Source organism: Netta rufina, assembly GCF_964035555.1.
Source record: "Netta rufina genome assembly, chromosome: 26".
In the NCBI taxonomy this organism is placed as follows: domain Eukaryota; kingdom Metazoa; phylum Chordata; class Aves; order Anseriformes; family Anatidae; genus Netta; species Netta rufina.
Genome location: NC_140150.1, coordinates 3,753,536 through 3,774,231, shown reverse-complemented (window position 1 = coordinate 3,774,231; position 20,696 = coordinate 3,753,536). Strand labels below are relative to the sequence as shown.

Here is a 20,696-nt window from a genome sequence, read left to right as displayed (position 1 = left end):
CCACTGCCCTGGGTGCTGCAGCTGAGGTCGGGTGCTCTTAATTAGCAGGGATGCTCATTAGGACAGGCACATGCTCCAGAAGCCTGACCACCACCTGCTGTGTGCAGGGTGCACCCGGATGAGCTCCAGCTTTTGGGGAGGCCTTTTTGGCCCCCAGGGAGGAGCCCTGGTCCCGAATGAAGCTCCTGTGCGAGGAGAGAGGCAGGTCCGGCCGCGGCTCTGGGTCCCTTGTGAATCACTTTATTTTCACTGCTGCGGGGAGTAGGAGTGAAAATACCATTAAGTTGAAGTCACTCGAGAACCACATATGTCTCTAGATATATCTGTACAGTCTACCAGTATATATACACATTATATATAAATATATACATAGGGTCTCCGGGTTTAAGGTTGAAACCTGTCGAACCCAACAAAGCCCACTGGAGGAAGAGTCGGAGAAGAGACTTTTATTCTTTAAAAGCAAAACAACGCAACCAGCTCAAATTAGCACAGGGGTTCAACGATCCTTCCAGCGCTGGCTGCAGCCCAGCTCTGGTGCATGCAGGGCATTTGGGGAGGGGGCTCCCTGCAGGAACATCCCCGTCCCCATCCCCTTCCCGGGGAGCGGGACACGGTGCCCGTCCGTGCCCACCCCAGGGAAGGGTCATTTTTGGTGGCTGAACACCAAGGAGGTAATGGCTGGTTTCTTTGGTTTATTGCTTTACTGCTTATTTTGATGATTTTTTTTTTTTTTTCCCCTCTGATGCTCGGCCTTAAATCTAAATCCTGAGAATCGGGAAGAAGAAAAATGGAGAATAACCCCTCTAAACCCGGACACCCTATATATGCAGGTATGGCTATCCAAGAGGGAAGCGATACATGTGGAAACGGGGAGGGGAGGGGAGAAAAAACGGCTTTTCCCAAGGAATAATTCTTCCCTTTTCCTTCCCTTTTCTTTTTCAAACACAACAACAACAAAAACACGAGCAAACCAAAAAAAAAAAACCACCACCCAACCCACAAGGCAAAACCAGACGCGCGTGTTCGGCTGGAGAAAGCGAGGGGGGCGCGGGGAGGAGAGGGGTCATGAGAAAGGAGCGGGGATGGCGAGGGGGTCACCCAGCCCTGGGGGGGTGGCAGAAGGCGGGGGCTGAAATTTGGGAAGGGGGAGGATGCAGGAATGGGGCCGGTCTCACCAAATAAACCCCGCAGGGAGCAGGAGCGCGGGGGCTGCCCACTTGCGCATCGCCTCCTGCCAAATTTCCACCGGTCCCAGGAACCGGAGAGCCCCGGAGCGAGGCAGAGCGGAGGCTGGAGCCTCCCCAAAAACTCGAGGCTGCCTCGGCCCGGTCCTGGGACGTGGCTCCGGCCACGAGGTGTCGTTGCCGGCCCTGCCCGGCGGTGCCAGCCCCGGTCCCCGCTCCCCGAACCGGCCGGGGGACGAGGGGACCTCGGCGGGGACCTGGCACCACCCTGCCCGGGCAGCCCTGCTCCATCACGCTTTGGTTTCTGGGTTTATTTTTTATTTTTTGAATTATTTTTTCCCTAGGGATCCGCGGGTGGAGGTGGCCACAGGAGCACCCGGTGTGATGGGAGGTGGTCCCGTGGGCACGCAGCCCCCCGGGCTTCCTAAAGAGGGGCTGTGCCCGGCTCTGGTGCACGCTGAGGTGCCAAGAACCGGGATGCAGCCAGCTGGATTTTAGGATTTGGGGGGTTTGGTGCTTGTACAGGCTGTGGCTGCCTCTGAGCTGAAAGAGCTCCACCCTGGGGCACTGTGCTAGCTGCCCTGCTGCTCAGCTCACTCCTATCCTATCACCTCAGCTCCATCAGGAGATGCTTTGGGACCAAGCTGGGACCTCCCAAACCTCGGCCAGGTCAAGGGGGGAGACAGAGCCAGCTCCAGAGCTGGCCAGGGTCCGGGCAGGCGAGGCAGGGCTGATGCTGGGAGCTGGGACAGCCTCTGCACCACGGTGCCATCCTGCAGCCAACGCTCCCCAAGGAGGCAGAAGCCACACGAGCCCACAGCCACTGCAGGCAAGGAAAAGTGGGGACACGAGAGGGACGGAGAGGCAGGGTGTGAGCAAGGGGGAGAGGGAGGCAAAGGGGGTCCCGAGTGTCAAACGCCGACGGCGGGGTCGAGTCTCTGTGCAAAGCCAAGTCCTGGGAGAGGCGCGCGGGGCTAGAAAACCACGGACTGCAGGAGGCGGAAACACATCATCAGGTCCAAGGGGATGGGGGGCTTCAGCAGGTTCCCGTCCAGCCGCAGGTACCGGAGCCGGGGCACGCTGTCCAGGTCGGAGGGGGAGAAGTCCTGGATGGACATCAGCGAGGTGGGGCAGATCTGCGTCCCGTTGATTTCTGCGGGGAGAGAAGGAAAAACAGGCTGAGGGTTAGGGGAGGTGGGGAGGGATGATAGAGAAGCCTTTCCCTTCTCAGCTGCCCCCATCTTCCTGGGGTCACCCCCAAAACGGGGTTGCTTTGCTACCGAGGGGGGGGATCCCCAACCTCTCCCAGAAGGCAGGGGCAGCCCCAGGGTCCCGGCAAGAGGAAAATCTTGCTTTTGTTGGGAAATGAAGGAGGTGATGCTCAGCCAAAGCAAGGTGAGCAATACGGAGCCATTTGGGGGAGAAAAGGGATCACCACAAATGTGAAATCTGCCTAGCCAGTGCCAAGCCTTCAAGAAGCCCCCCCTAAAACCTGCTGCAGCACCGTTACGCCAGAGATAACATTAATAACCGCTGATCCGGTGCGCTGCCTGCTTCTGGATTTCCATACATTTCTCCCCACCCAAGGGCCTGCATTATAGGAAATAAAAAAAATATTGAAAAGAAAAGAAAATGAGGATTCCTATGTCATTACCCAACCCCAGGGACTGAAGTCTTATAAAAGCTGGGTAAAAAAAAAATAGAAAAAGATGGAACATGAGGTGCACGACCACGCAGGCATCTCTCCATGGGCAGCCCCAGCAGGACCTGGTACCCAGACGAGTGCTCTGAGCCAGCAGCAGCCCCCACCTTCACTCCACCGTCCCCTTTGAGGCAGTTTGGAGTTGCTTAACCAAAAACCAGGCACTTATCAGTGTTCCTCTTCCCTGGGAACCGACCACCAGACGTCAAAGTGCTCGTGTCACACCGCAGGCTGGGACCAGCATCCTGCAGGGTGTCTGCTTCCCAAAAAAAAAAGTGACGATGCCCTGTGCAGGCCCCATAAATCCACCACAACCAGACGTACGAGAGCCCAGCTCGCTTTCCTCGAAGCACGTGGAGGGCTCCTGGCAGGAGCGCCGCATTCCTGCTCCCCTGCCGACAGCAGGGACAGCAGGCTGCTGGCCCTCTAAACGCAGAAACATCTGGGGTGACCAGGAATGGGGCTCCGTCTTCTTTTCTAATGTGCTGGCTGGGTTCACACGTTTCACAGGCCAGCACCTCTCCCGTGAAGTTGCTGTGCTCTGCCTGGAACGGTGCGAAGCTGCCCCGCTCGGCTTGCCAAGCCAACCTCCATCGCAGCCCTGTTCTCCCTGTTCCTTCCTCTGCGAGGCTCGGCTCGGGAGCTAAGCTGGGTTATTTCTAACCATCTTGACTGCGTGTTTGGCATCTGTTCTTAAAATATGTGCACAGCCTCTCCTTTTTAAATATCCCTTTTTCTGAGCCTTGCTGGGGAAGTGACTATCTAGATGGCAGGTAGCCCCCAGGAAGAGCTGCCCATGGCAATGAATGAGAAGAGCCCTGAAGCAGCAAGGGGGATTTAGCCTTGGTCCTCTACTAGCACCCAAATTCTTGGGTCATCCTTCCCCATCCACAAATCCTTCCTCTGCAGGGCCCTGTTTCCCTGCAGAAAATCCCCAGCTCATCTCATTTTTGCATCCCCCTTTGAAAAGATCACACCCTACTGGGTTAAAAAATGCCCTTTTTAAACAAAACGCTTCCCATCCCCGAGCCTGTCCTCTCCCTGAGCCTCTCCCCGGCCTCCCAACGTGCCGACAGGACTCACTTTCGATGGAGTTGTTGTTCAGGTAGAGGTGCTCCAGCTTGGAGCTGATGAAAGGGACGTTGGTGAGCTTGTTGTGGGCCAGGTGCAGCACCAGCAGGTTGGTGAGGTTGAAGGAGTTCTTGGGGAGCCCCTTGTCGGAGATCTGGTTGTAGTTGAGCCGGATGAAGGCCAGGTTGGGAAACTCCTTGAAGTAGTCGCTGGGGATGTCCTCGATGTTGTTCCTGTCCAGGAAGAGCTGGTGGATGGCGTTGGGCACGCCGGGGGGCATTTTCCTCAGGATGTTGTGGGCGAGGTTGAGTTGCATGAGGTTCTTGAGTCCCTTGAAGGTGTTTTTGTTGAAGACCCCGTCACTGAGCTTGTTGTGGTGCAGGTCCAGGAGCACCAGGTTCTCCAGCTTGTTGAAGACCCCGGCAGGGATCTTGGAGATCTGGTTCCTGCTCAGCCTCAGCTGCTCCAGGTTGGGCGGCAGGAAGGCGGGCACCTCCTTCAGCTGGTTCTTCTCCATGTAGAGGAAGATGAGGTTTTCCAGCTTCTCCAGGACCTTCCTGTCCACCTTGCGGATGCGATTGTTGTCCAGGTTGACCCATTTCAGCCCCGTGGCGTTCCTGAAGGACTCCTCCGGGAGGTCGTCGATGAAGTTGTTCTGGAGGTAGAGGTAGTGGATGCGGGGCGGGATGATGGGCACCTTCCGCAGGTTGCGGCTGTCACAGTAGAGGGCAGAGGGGAAGTCCGGGGGGCAGTAGCATTCCCGGGGACAGTCGGGGAAGACGGAGGGGGGACCGGGAGGCAGGGGTGGGGGCAGCTCGGTGGGCTCGACGGGCTCCTCGGGCTCGATGGGCTCGGGAGGCGGGCGGGTGGGTTTCCGGGGGGGCTTCCTCCGCTGCCCGCTCACCTCCGAGATCAGCACGAGAACGAGTGGGAGAAGCAATCCGAAGGCCACCCTCATGGTCCAGATGTTTGCCTGAGGGAGGCAACGAGAGGTGGGTTAGGAAGCGCCCGATTTAGGCACCGCATCGCCTCCCGTCGCCGCTCGCTCCGCCAGCGGGAGCTTACCCCACATCTCTGCCAGCAGCCTGCTATTTTCTCTCCTTCCCCTTGGAAGTTATCTTTACTTCCAAGCCCTCTCTCGAGCGTGAGTCACTGAGATCCCCCCTCCCTGGCTCAGCTTTATGCCATCGTGGGGGGGTTGCCTTTTTTCCAGTCTCATTTGGTGGTGATGGTTTTTTTTTGTTTTTTTTTTGAGTGTTGGATTTTTAAATTTTTGTTTGACTTTTTAAGGAACAGCCCATGGATTGGGGGAAGAGTCACCTACACACAAGCCACAGAAAGGAGTTCAGGGATAATTCCGCTCCTTTTGCATAGAGGGTCCTAAAACTGCAAGGAAATTGGGTGATAAATCTGGCAAAGGACAAGACAAGGGGTCAGGAAAAGAAAAATAGAGAGTAGAAATCCCTTGGCCAGTGGGAAGTGGGACAATGATGGACCAGGAGGGGACATTTTCCTGCTCCGAGCCCCAGCATCCCTTCAGCTTCCATGGGCAGATGTCCCCAGCGATGGGCAGGCTGCGCCCTCTCCCAGGAGGATGGATTGCCCCTTCAGAGGCCTTGATGGATTAGGGTTAATTTTGCTCTCGAGCCAAAAAATCAATGATTCAGCAACAAATTGGCTGAGCAACAGTGTCGGAAGGCCAGCAGCAGTTAGCAGAGCAGTGAAGATGGATAGGGTTGTGCTTCAGGGACCAGGCTTTAAGGCAGGGTGGCACATTTCCAAGGCTGCGTGATAGAAGGGACATTTGCAAGATTGCACATGGGCCATACCAAAGGTGTTTGGCTAGACAGCTCCCCGTGCTGCCCAAATAAATGATCCATCACCTCCAGTCCCACTGCAGAGTGCCAGGCTGGTAATTTAGGGGGAGTCCCAACAGAAATGGGAGGTCTGGAGGGATCGGGCAAGGTCTCCGGGGAGCCCCTCCTGGACACCAGCCCATCACACGCACCACCTCTCCCCCTCTTGACCGCATCCTGATTTTTGGGGTTGTCACCAAGCCCAGGGAGGCTTCCTCTCCCATCCCTGCCCTCCCTGCTGCTGCCTGGAGCTGCAGCAACCTTCCCTGCAAGGCTCCTGCTGGTTGCTCTCCAGCTGGCAGCTTGGAGGATGGAGGAACCCAGCGCCTTGCAGACGAGCTCCCCAGAAAGCCCTGTGCAGAAGGTGCTTTGGATGCTCCCCGGACCAGCTGGAGCAGGCCAGGCTCCGTGCTTTTTGGGCAGGCAGCAGATCCCCGGGGGTGTTCACCAGGCTTTTCCCAGCCGCGTTTGGCACCCCAGCGGGAGCGGAGCCGAGCTGGATGCGCGGCGAGGCAGATGGAGGAGCTCAGCAGAGCCAGGGTGGGAAGGAGAAGAGAGTGAGGTGAGACAGGGAGGAAGAGGAGCCCAGGAGGAGGACGGATCTCGCGGGCTCACAGAGTGGCTGCTGCAGGAGTTGACGCAGCTGGGATGGATGGCAGCGTGGGGCACCAGCTTTTGGTGACACTGGAGCTAAAAAACCAGGCTGCCTCGGGCTGCACCCACCCCCAAGCCTCCTCCTGCTGCGCAGAAATGCCTTCTCAGGTACCCCCCGGCACAGCAACCCCATTTCCATCGCAGCCTCCCACCAGGACCCGCATCCCACCCGCGGAGCCCGCAGGGACCCTCGGTGGGTGCTGCTCCCAGCCCCTGGGGCCGCGCCAGCCCCGCTGCCTTTGAAGCGATCCCACGCATTCCTGGGGCTCAACGGCATTGACTCTCTCCATGAAAAGAGCCTGTTCTCACCCCCCCACCCCCCAGGCCCAGCCTCGTGCTTTCCTTTTTGTCTCGCTCGGCTCCCATCTGGCTCTGTTTAACCCTACAAGCCTCCCATGCCTGCTGTTTTCAATCAGAGCTCTGGCATCTCGCTGGGGGAAGGGAGGAACGGGAAGGAGAGGGGAGGGGGGGGGGGGGGGGGGGGGGAAGAGCAACGGGGCTCGAGCCCTGCCAGATATTCAGCTCAGCAGTACTGCAGTCAGTCCCCTTTGGGGATGTACGTGCGTGCTCCCGTGTTGTCAGAGCACAGCTTCAGCAGCAGGCTGCAGAGAACAGACAAAATTCGCCGCACGTGGGCCCCTCCCTGGCCCCCACAGCATCCCCGCTCCCCTCCCTGCACGCCCTCTCCCCCCCCACTTCATCACAGACTATTTCCATAGGATTTCGCATCAGCTCCGAAACTCAGACCTGGATTTTCACACCCACAAAGCCCCCGGGGAGCTGGGGAGGGGAGAGGGGGGCTGAGGTCTGCGTTTGGCTGGTTGCGGAGGGAGGAGGCAGCTGGGATGCGAAATTCCAGCCAGCACTCGCCACGGTCCAGGATTTTGGCTCCCTCCTCCTGCAGAGCACGGCTCCGTGCAGAACAATGTCACCCCAAGGGTGGGGGACGAGGCAGCGGCGTCACCCCATCGGGCTCAGGAGCTGGCTCAGCTCTCGACCCTTTCAGAAGCCACCCGGCACACGCGCACGGGCACCCCCGTGCCATCCTCTCCGCGTGAGGTTTCAGTGCTGCGGATGTCGCGGGGCTCAGCTTGTAGCAGGGATAGTCAGGGAGCCAGAAATTCAAACGGCGGCACCACGTGCCCTTTGTCGGCACGGGAGGGAGGTGTCAGCAGGCAGAGGCAGACACAGCACCTCACAGCCACCGCGCCGCCTGCACCCCGCTGCCACGTCCCTACGGGGACGGGACCACAGCCCGTGGGACCACAGCCTGCCCACGGTGGCCGGGCAGGACACCAAGCTGCCAGCTCCACCGCGGCCCCTTGTGCTGCCTGTCCCCACCGGCTGCACCCCACAAAGCCACAAGCGAGGAGCCAGAGGCAGACGCAAGCTTTACGGTCCCCTCCGGCACGCTGGAAGGCTCAGAGCCGGCTCTCCCTGGACACGGCAGCGTTGGCAGCCTGTTCTCCGTCGACTTTCACACAGTTGAATGTGCTGGCGTGAACGCAAGAAGCGGATTTCTGAGTCCCACGCCCTGATCCTGCACGAGCACTGGCTGCCGACCCTGCGGCACGGCGCCTGCTCTGCAAACGCCTCCCCTCCACCTTTCCCACCGGTCCCCGACAGCTCAAATCCTGGGTACCCCGAGGAATCCCTGCAGCTGGAACAAAGTTAAATCACGAAGCAACAAATGCAGCCAGCAAACCAACAGCCTGGTGCGAGGAAAAGGCTCGATTCATGAGCAAAATCTGCTCAGGCACCGCCTGGGCTGAGCGGCTTGGCCCAGGTGCAAGAGCACAGCACCCAGCAGATGCCAGCCTGGATTTTCCTGGGAGAGGCAGCTGCACGCTCGCTCACCCCGTAACAATTGACCAAAAAATGCAGCACAACAGCTGGAAATTCCAGCCCCGAGTGCCGCTGGTGTTTGCTTTCCCAACAGTTTATCTGCGCTGCATCTCACCAACCCCGAGCAGCGCCGGGTGCCAAGGGCAGGCGAAAATCCCAGCTGCTGGGGGCAGAGGGAGCTTTGCAAAGGTCCTCGGGGGGTTTGCCCCAGGCAGAAGTCACAGCTGCTCTCCCTTGGGTGCCCCCTGCCCTCCCCACCTCCTCCTGCAGCCGTTTGGGATGCCGAGGGTGGCAGCTGGCTCTGGGCAGCTGTCCCTGATGGATCCGGGCCCCCTGCTCCTGTAAAGGTGCCACGGGGGGATAAAGGGAGCCTTTGGATTTGGGGAGGCAAAGGCAAAACCTCAGTGGCTGGACCAGGGACTCCTCCTAGCCCATTGCCTGCAGCCCTGCTCCCTTCACAGCTCTCCCACTGCTGCCTCCAGCCCGCATCTCACCTCTGCCCCTACGGCTGGAAAACGCCCCCAGCCTCGCTGGGAACCTGCACGCTAAGGCAGAAGAAGGAAAGCAACCTAAAAATAACCCAAAGGAGCCAGCAAAGCTCCCCTGTTGGCCTCCCTCCTCCTCCAGCTGCCGTAGCAGCCCATTAGGCTCTCTACAAGAGCCTGGGTCTGCTCAGCTGGAACCGAAACAGGGAGTCCTTTATCCAGCACTGCTGGGAATGCTGCAGAAAGGCTAACCACTCTGCAAGCCTGTCCTCGGAGGGGAGGGCAGACACCCGCACGTCCCTGGGGCACCCTGGGGAGCACTGATGCAAGGAGCCACTCCTCTCGCCCTTTCCCAGCACTTTCCCAGCTGAGGGCTGGCTGCCTGGCCGGGACCGGAGCCGGCACGCAGCCCAGGGCCCCCTCTGTAGGACACGGGGGTCCCAGGGGACCTGCTGCAGCCCTGCTGGAAAGCGGCTCAGACACACTCACGAGGAACATTTCTGGGCTCGTCTCGAGGGCTGCGCGATGCCGCCTGGTCCCCGCGTCCCTCTGCGTGCCAGCGGCGTTTCCTCGCCGTGCTGCAGCCACCAGACTCGTTGCAAAAGGCTCGCCACGTTCGCTGAGACCCCCTCCTGGCTGGAGGGCCTGTGGGAAGGCAGTGAGCATCTCTGCTGCCTTCCCCTGCCAGCAATTCCTCCTCCTCCTCCTCCTCCTCCTCCTCTCACACCCCGTGTCCCTATAGCCCTTCCCGGGGCTGCCTCGGGCTCAGCCCACCCGCAGACCCCTTGCCACACACGGGGCCAGCAGCCGACAACCACGGAAACAAATCACAGGGAGAAACACTCCCAAATCACTCACAGCTCAGCCTCGAGCCTGCCCCACACCCCCCCCGCTCCCCTCCCAGCAGATACCTCGCACCAGCCCCTCCAGCTCTGCTTTCCCTACAAGTTGGGAACCGCTCGCCGATGCTTTATCAGCTCCTTCTGCCTCATCCCTCCCCTCCAGCCCCTTCCCAAGGCGGAGGAAACCTCCCCCAGCTGTGCTTTCATCCCTTCCCAGGTGGAAGCACTCAGCCCCTCGCCCTGCCAGCAGGCAGGGACCCCCAGCACACCGCCCTGGCTCCATCCTGCTCGGTGCTGGGCTGGCCCAGGAGCGGCTCCTTCCCCAGGGCAGCACCACAGCTCGCGGGATGCCGAGCACCACATAAGGCAGGCCCCGCGATCGCAGGCTCCTAGGAAAGTTTCCAAGCCTTCATGTGCTGCGTGCTTCGCCTCCGGCTGCCAAGAGGATGAATTTTCTTTTTTTTTTTTTTTGCTTTGCGCCCTGGGGATGCTTTTTTCCTAAAAGCACGCAGCTCTCAAACGGGAGGGGAAGGGAGAAAAATGAGTCCTGTCTGTGCACCGAAACATTTCCCCGGGACTTGAGGGAACGTCGCTGCCCCGCTGCCTCCTCCCTCGTCTCCTGCCTCTGCTGGAGCAGGCACAAAGAGCCGGATCCCAGCCCTGCAGGGCTGTGGGGGGGCTGTGCGGGGTGGCAAAGCGGGCGCTACGTGCTCCGGGAATGGGATCTGGGCTCTGCCTTTTGTGTGGGGGCGCAGGGCTCCGCCGCTGAAACTCAGAAAACCCTCGCTGGACATCGCCCCTGGGGCTCCCAGAAGTCGTGTGGCTGCGCCGTGCCACCTGGCTCACCGCTCGGGACCCTCGGCAACCCCCTGCCCCCTTCCCCTGCAGCCCCCTCTGGAAAGCAGGAGCTCAGCACCCCGCTGCCCGCGGTGCACGAAGCGCCAGGAGCAACCCCAGCTCCGCAGGCGTGCGCTCTCCTCCCAGCCTCTCAACCTCTCCTCGCACGCTTTTCCTGCTGCTTTCCCAGGCAGGGGATTGCCCCGGGCACGACTCGGGTTGTGCAGCCTCCTCCTGACCCCCCCAGCTCGCCCACCAGGCTGGAGAGCCAGAGCTGAGCCCGTGTGTGGTTGGGAGCGTGGGTCGGAGCAGGGGGGGACCAGGGGGGGACCAGGGGGTCCGAATCCGCCTGGCAGCAGCCCCAGCGCCACTGCACACGGGACTTTCTTCTGGCTCTCAGCCCCCTCCACCCCCAGCCTTTGCCCCACGCTGAGCAAAACTCCTGCAAAATAAACGGGAAAAGGGGAAGGAAACAAAAGACTCCAGCTGCTGAAGAACAGAAAACCCAAGAGAGGAGAGAGAAAAGGACCAGCAAACGCCGCCGTGCGTGTGAGAGAGGCCAGAGAGGGCAGGAGCATCGTGGACCAGTGCAGCATCCAGGCTGGATCAAGGCAAGGCGAGAAGAGCCTCGGGGGGGAAAGCACCTGCCCACAGCTTACCTGCGTGCACCTCTCCCTCCTCCTGCCTCTTATTAATCCCCAAGACAATTTCTCTCTGGCTGTCTCCCTCCTCCTCCTCCTCCTCCTCCTCCTCCTCCTCTCGGCACCGCGGCTCCGCCACGAGCGAGCGTTGGCCGAGCGCGGCGCGCGGGGGTTTTGTTCCTGGGAGCCGCTGGCCGAGGGTGGGTGGGAGCGCGGGAGGCGGAGGGCTGGGACGGAGGCGAGATGACAACAAAAACGTCTTTATCTGGCAGCCAAAGCGCTGCCTGCGGGCTCCGCCGCGCGCACATGGCCTGCCTGCCTGCCGGAGGGCTGGCGTTTAATAACAATTCCTTCTGCTGCGGAGGCTGCTCGGGGCCCGTGTTTAAAAACAAAGCTAATTAATAATTGGAGTAAGCCCTTCCCTCGCCGCGGCCCCTGCTCCGGGAGCGTGTGCGCCCGGGACGGTGTTTTCCAGCCACGCGTCTGCCTCGCGAGCCGGGGCTCGGCGCGTGCCGCGGGGCTCCCCGCGATGTCCCCCGTGGGTGGGTGGCACGGCGTGGGGACATCCAGCTGCCCCCCACCCCGCTCAGCCCCGTGCTGGGGTCTCTGTTCCTGCCTGGCAGACGGCACCCTGCGACGCGATGTGGGTTTCATTCACTGCCGGCTGGGGATGGCTTTGATTTAAATCCCGATGAGTAATAACGGGGAGAGAACGGAGCTGTAATGGTGTGGGGCTGCTGGGTTTTACCTTCAGCTTCAGCCAGGTCCTGGGCTGGAAAACTGCTCTGCACGGAGGGGACGTGGCCGAGGGACCCCACTGTGGGGTCTGCGGGGGCTCGTGGAGCTCAGGGGGCCGATTCTGCTCCCTGGGGCTCCCAACCAGGCTGGGATCTGGTGCTCAGTCACAGCCCTATGGGACAGCCCAGGGCTGAGCAGGGGACCCCACAGGCCGTGGGCATCCCCATCCCGAACACCCCTCGGGCAGATTTCGGAGGGCAGGGGCTCTTTGCCCTCCCCATGTCCCACCCCCCTTTCCAGCCAAGCCAAATCACAGGAGGGGCTGGGAAACCTGAACTGCTCATGGAAAACCCAGCCCAAACCCCTCCGGAGGCTGGCAGCCCCCCAGGAGGGGCTGATCCTGTGTTCCCACACTCTGCTGATGGTGGCCACCAGCAGCAGCTTCAAACAGCCCAAATCGGAGCCCCCAAAAAAGGTCCCAGCGGCCGGACTCCCCCGTCTTGCCCTGCGCTCCCTGCACCCCTTCTCTATATTCATTTCCAGCACGGTGGCTTCTCCCTTGCCCCAAAACTGGGGTCTTGCTGGTGCCCAGCTCCCAGGAGCGAGCTGGGGCACCCAGATGCCTAAAAGCCAGCAGGTAGCAGGAGGGCAAGGCAGAAAAGGGACAAAGAGGAACCACGTCGGGACTCCGAGTTGTTTAAACAAAGGGTCCTGGTGGAGACACGTGTTTGCCAGCTGGAAAAGGCTCAGAATCAATAGGAAAATAATACGCTCTTTTTCAGCCTGGAGATTTACACTATTGGCTCTAAAAATAGGCAGAAGTCCCCAACTCCAGCTGAACGTGGGCTGTGTTTTGTGGCTTTTTTCCCCCCTGCTACCTAATAGGTACTCAGCTGGGCGCTGAGGGTTGCACAGGGGAAACTGAGGCACCAAGTGGGGCAGTTGCTTGCACAAAGGCCTTGCTGCAAAGCCAGGCATGGAAACATTTCACGTTCCAGACTTTACCCACCGTGCTGTAAAGGGCTGTGAAGCTGCTAACACAGCTCCCATTGCTGGGAAGCCCGAAAAACCTTTCGAAAATCTGGTGAGTACAAATTTTTCCCTCGGCCAAGCGACTTTGTTTGTTGAATTTTCTTCCTGCAGGAATTCCTCTCGGTGTCCAAGTCTCGAATCCACCTTCAAAGGCGCCCTGTTTAGTTTGTAAGCAGCAGCAGCAGCAGCAGGCTGCAGCCTCCGGCCCGTCGCACGCTCGCTTCGTTGCACGTCTGCAGAAAAAAACAGCAAACGAAGGGGATGCTGGAGGGGGCCCGGTGAAATACCCTTGCTCTCGTGGCTTTTTTTTTGGTTCTGGGAGATGCCAGGTCCAAATGCAGCATCCCAGCCATCCCCAGCCCCCTGGTGCCACCTCCCCTTGGCTCGTCCCCTCTTCCCGGCCAGCCCCGTTCCCTCCGCAGAGGTTTGCTGCAGAAATACCGCTCTGGTCTGGCGGAGGTAGGGGAGGAAATGTCTGAGCATGAAAGCAGCAGCAGGCAGAGCCAGGACCACGAGGATGGCTTGTCTCGACCACAGGGAGCACAAGGGCCGGCCGTCGAGCGGGTAAATGGGAAGGGAAGGGGGCTGCAGCGAGCCCCAAGGCTGTGCCCACCGGCCCCTTGGGTGCAGCGAGGCTTCGGCACCCGACCCCTTCCACCAACCTGGCTGTGAATCCCCTGCAGCCACCCCACAGGAGCAAACAAGGAGCAGCAGAAGGGCTAAGGGTGGGGATGTGAGCAAATCTGGGGCAAAAAAAGCCCTTTATAAGTGGCTGCGGGTGGTGGCTCCAGCCCCAGGGCTTTCAAGAAAGGGGAATTTCGCAGCACTGGAGGCTTCTCAAACACCACCGAGCACAGGGCTGGCCCCAGACCAGGTCTGCCTTCCCTGCGTTGCAGCCTGGGGTCCTCAGAAATAAGAGCCTGAAGTGGCTTTTCAGGCGGAGGAAGATGTTTATTCCCTGTGTTATTACGGCATCAACCGCCCCATCCCAAGCCGAGCCTCCCCAGTGCTCGGTGCCGCACAAACACGGATGATTTATGGCGCGGCATTTCCTTCTGACAGCCAGTTCTTAAAAATCCCCTCAGAGAGCTAAACAAAAAATTAATTTCAGAAAGGAGGGAAGAAAAAAAAAAAAAAAAAAAGGGCAGGAAACCCGAGCTGCCCCTGTGGCCACTGGGTTGGATCAGCGCGTGCTTGATGCGCAACGTCAAAGCAGCCTGCCCTCGCCCAGCACCCCGTGCCTCCGTCCCCAGCACCTCCGACCCACCCTGACCGCGGGTGCTGCTGTGGGTGACCCGGGCAGTGCCAGTGTCATGGGAAGGGGCCACCAAGAAGGGACAATAGAAGCGCAGGCATCCCCCCTGAAGAAATCACTGGTGGTTTGGCACCGCAGCATGAGGGTGCTGAGCTGCTTTCCCAGGGAGCTGGAGCTCTCCCGGGGCTCCGAGCATGCCCCCCAGCCTCTCCGTGGGAAGCAGGGGGTGCTGCCACCAGCACCAAGTGGCCACCAACCCGGAGGACCAAATCCCACGTCCCCGGGCTTGCCGTGAGCCAGGGACAGGCTCCTGTCCTGCATCCCTGCGGCGGGGGGGAGCGCGCAGCAGCCCTGTCACGCGAGAGCAGGAGGGCTGGGAAAGCATCCTCGTGAGCCCGGGAGAAACATTTGGCTGCAAACAAAGCTCTGGAGGTGGAAGTGAGCAAAGGGGAAAAGTATGCTGCTCCGTAAGGCACGGATCCTGCCCTCCCAGCACCGGGATGCTGCGCGCTGTGCTCCCTCCCACGGCTGCTCACGGGGCAGGGGCAGAGCGCGCCTGCTCCGTGCCTGCAGCTCTGCCTCCAGCAAACATCTGGAGACACCCAAAAACGCTCCAGGAGTATGGGGGGGACACATGCAAGATGCTCAACCCCCTCCTTGAATGAAGGAGCTCAGAGCTCAGCTGGGGAGGGCGCTTGGGTCACTTTGGTCACCCCAGCGCGGGGACCCCGGCGCACACAAGAGAAAGAGGGTGAGAGGAAGAGGAGGCAACCAGCATCCCTTCCTCACAGCCATGCATGTTTCAAATCCCTTCCTCCCCAGCACATCCTGGCCTCGCCATCCACCCCCGAGCACCTCACGATGCTCGGAGCAGGGAGCAGAAGCCCCACAGAGCAGGACACTGCGCTTCACCAGCTCAGACGGAGACAGATGGAGCCAGGCTGGAAAGAACAAGCTGCCCTCGCTTCTGAGGGAGAAACACGGCCGAGAAAGCCAGCTGACCTCTGCCCCAACCAGGTGTTTAAAAAAATAAAGAGCGGAAAAACAAGAAATAATTCTGTTTTGAGCACAGCTGCTGGTTTGGTCATTAAATCCACGGGCAAATCTCCTCTGGAGAATGTCCTCAGCAGTTGGGTGCCCGAGCACAGGCGCTGCAGCAGCCAGGGAAGGGTTAGGGAATGGAAAACGCCTGCAAGCCTCTCACCCTCGGGGCAGGCTCCCTGTCCTGCAGCCCCTGCTGGAGCCAGCTGGAGGAATGCAAAGAGACGTGATGCTTTGGGACGTGATGCTTTGGGACGAGCCAGCCTGGATGAGGACAGCCCCAGGAGCTGGTCCTGCCCGAGCCAGGGTCTGAGACAAGGACGCAAGGAGGAAGGGGATCAGCATCCCTCATCACCTGGGGAAACTGAGGCAGGAAGGAGCTCTGCTCTCACCCAGCTAGCTGCCTTTTCCTCTCCGCAGCCCTCAGTACTTCCCAAGCCGTGCCAAGCTTTTATTTATGTTCCTTTTGCAGCCTTGGCACGGAGAGGCTGGCGCAAGCACGCGCACCAGCCCGGCCCCGAGGTTTGTCCCAGCCCCGGTGCCAAGCCCGCTGCCCTTGCCCTTGTTCACCCCATGGGGAGGGAGCAGCGCTTCCCCGAGGGGCTGAGACCCCACAAACTCATTGCCAGGTCACCCCCAGGGAGCCTCAACCCCTCCCCAAATAAAAGCCAAAGCCCTGAGAGGGGCTGAGGCTGCGTGATGGGGACCAGCCTGGCATCGCGGTGCGTGGGGACCCTGTCCCCACCGAGTGTCACAGATTGGTGACAGCAGGGCTGTCCCCATCCCCAGGGTGGCCACAGCACAGCTGCCAGCTCCCCTCACTCTGCACTGCGACCACCGAGCCCCCCCAGCACCCCCCCAACACCTTCCTCCCCCCATCTCGCAGCTCCTGGGCTATTCTCGTGGCTGCTTTAAGCGCAGGGAGGGGATAGAGAATTCGTCAGACCTCACATTTCTCGAGGATTAAATCATCCGGCTCATTTCTCCGAGGGAGAGAAGTCCAAACCCCCTTTTTCTATTTTTTTTTTTATTTTTTTTCCCTGCAGGGCCGAGCAGCCGCTTATTAGCTCTTGGCAGCGGGGCAGGGCACGGGGCCAAGGGCTGCTGCACACATCAGCTCCTGGCTGCAGCACCGGGGGGCTGGGAACTGTGGGGAAGGGTCCAGGACCCCCCTCCCTCCCCAGGGGTCCTCCCAGCACAGCCCCTGCCTGCAGGGAACCGCGTCCCCTCCTCTCCTGGGTCTCCATCCACTCAGCTCTTCCCTGAGGTCCCATCCTGCTGCCTGCTGAACAGAGGGGAAACTGAGGCACGTGCAGGATGGTGGCAGCCAGGAGGAGCAGCAGGAACCCAGCACGGCCCCTTTGACACCCCCAATTTTGGGGCCACAGACCCCGAAAGCCCCAGGGGAGCAATTTACCCCCCTGGGGTTAAACGCTGCCTACCCGGGGACCTGCATCACCCTTCTGTGGAGCGGGGTCGTGGCACAAAGGGGTCCCCAGAGAGGCGCGGGGACGAGGGCAGGTGACCGAGTGACCCCGCGGCGATGGCCTTACCCGGCCCTGACACGAGATGAGGAGCTCGCCTCGAGGTTAGGCAACGTCTCGGCCCCAGATGCTTCAGGAGGACATGGAAACACTTCAGAGACGCCTTGGAAGCAGCTGGGGTGCCTGGCAGCCACCTCCTCCTGGCCCAGGGTCCCCAAGGCCACCACGGATCCCTTGGGCACCGGGGTCTTGGCGCTGCCAGGAGACCCTGGGTGGGGGGAGAGGGGGGAGAAGCCCCCTTTTTGCTTTTCTCCTGCCCCCCCACGACAGTGGGCGGCAGTGCCTGGTGCGCATTAGTGGCTGCTCTCTAGGAGCCAGAGCTGGGAGCAGCCCAGCGCACGCAGCCCCGGCACGCCAGGAGGAACAGCAGCAGCAGCAGCAGCACCCTCACCCAGGGCTGGATCCTGCCTCCCTCAGCCCCTCCACATCCAACCCACGTGCTGGGCACGCAGCAATCCCCCCGGCCACAGGGATGGGGAGCACAGCTCCCTGCTGTCCCCTAAATGGAGAGGGGCTGCTGCACCCCCAGCCCCACGGCAAGGCTGGTGGAGGAGCACGCACGGCCCCAGGCCCCTCTCCAAAGCCTTTTGCTCTTGCAGAGCTCCCCAGATGGCCACATTCTTGCACCCCCAGCTGCCTTCATCCGAGATGAGATGACCACTCTCCAGGACAAGAGTTTGCTGCAGCCCCTGGTGCATCTCAGCACGCTTCAGCCCCTGCTGGTGGCAGGGACAATGGGGACCGTGCCACGCTCCAACCACACCAACCCCAAACACGTTGGAAGGGGAAGGACGGAGGGCTCCTGGTGTCAGCTCGGTGCTGGGCAGAGCAGGAACAAGGCTTTGATTCAATGCAGCTCCCAGTGAAGCGCCCTGAAAACCATGAGAGCAAATATCCCGAGCCGAACACCCAATTATCCAGGGGGACCCATCACCACAAGATGCTGCTCGGGCCAAGGGCTCTGCAGGGCTTTAAATAAATACATTAAAATAATACGTGAGGGACTGCCCGCGTGGAGGGAGGCTGGGGACAGCCAGGGTGGCAGCAACCGGCAGGGACAAGGCCCCCAACCAGCAGAAAAGCACAGAAGAAAGGAGGCACCAAGCTATGGTGGACATCTGGCCTGATTTTCTGGGGGACGCACGGCTGCCCCTGCACGGGTGGAAGCAGGGGTGGCCCTGGTGATAGCAGCTGGGTGACAAAGCTCTCCAGGGGCTGCCCCAAGCCCCCGTCACCTCCCCTGCCCCATCCAGGCTTTGCCATCGTGCTGCCGCGGCGGCTGCTCGCAATGGGAACACCTGAGTCGCGTCTGGCCCCGCAGCCCTCCCTCGGTTTTGGCCTTCATCCTTCCCTCCTCCCCCTCTCCTCCCCCTTGTCCAGTATTTTTCCTCTCCGCAGGCAGGAGCCAGCCGCCTGCTTTCCCTGCATGACTTCAGCTGCTCCAGGAGCCCGCCCGGCTCCCCAGGACGGGGGGCACAAAGCGCCAGAGACCCCCCCACCACCCCCAGGGCTCCTGGTCTAGGGGCTGCCCCCATCCCAGCAGCTGCTCCCCCAGGGTGGGCTTTGGGGAAATAAATTGGGGTGCTCTGAGACCCAGTAAGAGCAGGGCTACCGGAGAGGACACGGCTGGGGACATCCCGATGGTTGTCCTCGCCTCTTAATAAACGTGTTCCTGCTGTGCAGGAAAGGAGCAGCACGGAGAGACTTCAGCAAGGTGATAGAACCGGGGGTTATCGGGAGCTGGGGACTGAGCCCGTGTGCCCCAGGTGGGGACATTCCCACCAGGAGACCCCTTCCTCTGCACCAAGCACGCAGTGGTGGCAGCCCCCAGGTCCCCGGCCCCGCTCCGGTGCCTGTGTGCACGATGGGGAGGTGAAACCAGACAGCGCAGAGGGGCTGGGGATGATGGATGTGGCAGCCCGATTTGGGAAGTAATCTCGGCAGCCCCATTAAATTCCTGCTTGTTACGCCCGGCGCGGATTTGCCTATATTGCTTGGCAGAGCGCCAGGAGAGAACCGGCCTCGTCAAAGCCCCAGAGACACCCCGAAACTGCTCCAAATATTGCAGCTATAAATTCAGCTCCCTTCTCCAGCGGCTCAGAGCTGCCAGGGGGGTTGACTCAACCCCTCTCAGCACCCTTTGTGCCAGGCCCCCGCCATGGGTCCCCCTGCAGCCCCTCACCCAGACACCTTCAGCCCCTGGGGTGCCCCCATCACGCATCGCCATAGCCACCCCTGCTGCCTTTTCCACCTCCCTCTGTCCCACAGCCACTCTTGCAGCAGATTTGGGACTATTTGGACAAGTTTAGGCTGCGGCATCCGGTCCTTGACCCTTTGCACGTTGTCCCTTGCTCTCACCAGGAAACCAAAACCCATTTCTTATCCACTTTGTGCTTTTTCTTTTGTGAGCAAACGCCCCATTTTCTCCTCTCAGCTTCTTTCCAGGAACGAAGACCCCACTGTGGCTGGGTCTCTGTCTTCTCCAGGAAGCACCTGAAGGATTTTTCCCCCTTCCAAGCCATATTCTTCCTTCCACACACCAGGCAGGGACCAACCCAAAAACCCAACCTCGCTGCTCCCCTGCAGCAGCTGCAGCGCTCCCAGGCAAGAGTTAACTCTTCCTCGCAGCTCTGCAGCTCCCCTTGGTCAACTGCTGAGTGGGGAAACATCAGAGGCAGCATCAGATTTCCAAAAACATTCCAGGACTGGTCCTCCGGGGCCATATCCTCATACCCCCATCCCCTATAAAAGTTTTCCTTCCCCCCCTCGGGAAGAGCAGGGCTGTAATTAACCCTGGATCGCCCCCAAGCTGGGTAGAGCTGGGAATCGTCCCCAGCATGGACTCATCGCCCAGCCCTTCCTCTGGCCACTCATCACCCAAATATTTCAGGCCCAGTTGTGCAAAGAGCTCGTTGTGCAAAGGGACGGAGCAGCCATCTGGGCAGCACAAGGGGGACGCGAGGACGTCACCAAACCCAAAATTTGGGGCTCAGCATCTCCCACCCTAAAATTAGGGGCTCAGCATCTCCCACCCTAAAAGAGCCCAGGGAAGGAGCTCTGCCTTCAACTGCGGTGCTCCCCACTTCAGGGGGCAGAGCTGAGGGTGCTTTGGCAGCAAAGCAAGCACAGGCATCAGGGGTCACCCTACAGCCCCCGTCCCCTTATTTCAGCCCCATATTTTGCCTCAAAACCAGGCAGCAGCACCGAGGGAACAAGCACAGACGGGTGCCTGCTGCCACCGCAGCCTCCAGCACGCAGCGCCCCAGGTGGAATCTCATCCCCAGAAGCATCCTGCAGCGTCTCCATTTCCCACTGAAGGCTGCACTGAGGAGTAAAAATAGCACTGAAGTGTTTTGATTGTATTGAAAAAATAACGTTTCCTTCAAGTCCAATTGAACTTTTTTTTTTTTTTCCTCCCCCAAACTGTTCTGTTTTACGAGAAACTTCTTATTTTCGTTCGTCTATTATTTTGGAGTGGGGAAAAAAAAAAAAAAAAGCAGAATGTGCAGCCTTTCCAGTGAAACTGAAAACCCTGCTCCTGTCCAGCTCGAGCTGCTGCTCTCCCTTTTTTTCCTTTAAGCAGAGAGCCACCGAGGCTGAGGAAAGGGCACAGCAATGCAGTGGGAGAGGCTGGTGCGACGAGGCTCCTGCCTCCCCCGGCGGTACAGGGAGTTTCATCATGAACCTTGTTGTGGTGAGCTCCCAGCTCATTGCAGATGGGCTCCAGAGGCCCTGGGAGCTGGGGTTATCCATCAGGGCTCTGCTCGAGCCCCAGGTTTGTTTTCCTGGCTTGGTGGTTTTTGCTCTGCTCCGAATCCGTTTCTGCATGGAGCCGGTCCAGTCGTTGCACAAGCTTCGAGATAAACTCCTCGCGAACCTCGCCGAAAGCTGGGAGGAAAGGAGATGAAGGGAAACAGGGAATAAATCACAGCCCTGCTGGATTTTTCACCTCGCTGAGCATCTTTCACC

The 20,696-nt window shown here is 60.1% G+C and overlaps 1 protein-coding gene across 1 annotated transcript; it reads right to left on the bottom strand.

Annotated features, from left to right (window-relative positions):
- Positions 1-263: 263 nt before the first annotated feature.
- On the bottom strand, positions 264-11,240 carry PRELP (proline and arginine rich end leucine rich repeat protein). The gene is made up of 3 exons (XM_084302113.1): positions 11,136-11,240; positions 3,970-4,930; positions 264-2,337 (listed from the first exon to the last, which is right to left on the bottom strand). Exons 2-3 carry the CDS (start codon positions 4,913-4,915, stop codon positions 2,159-2,161), a joined length of 1,125 nt encoding a protein of 374 aa, XP_084158239.1. The 5' UTR covers positions 4,916-4,930; positions 11,136-11,240; the 3' UTR covers positions 264-2,158.
- Positions 11,241-20,696: the final 9,456 nt, after the last annotated feature.

Coding starts and splice junctions, on each gene's coding strand:
- PRELP (XM_084302113.1), bottom strand. CDS start 4,915: ATGAGGGTGGCCTTCGGATTGCTTCTCCCACTCGTTCTCGTGCTGATC. Junction 2,338..3,969: donor GAACAACAACTCCATCGAAA/GTGAGTCCTGTC, acceptor CTCTCCCCGCAG/AAATCAACGGGACGCAGATC.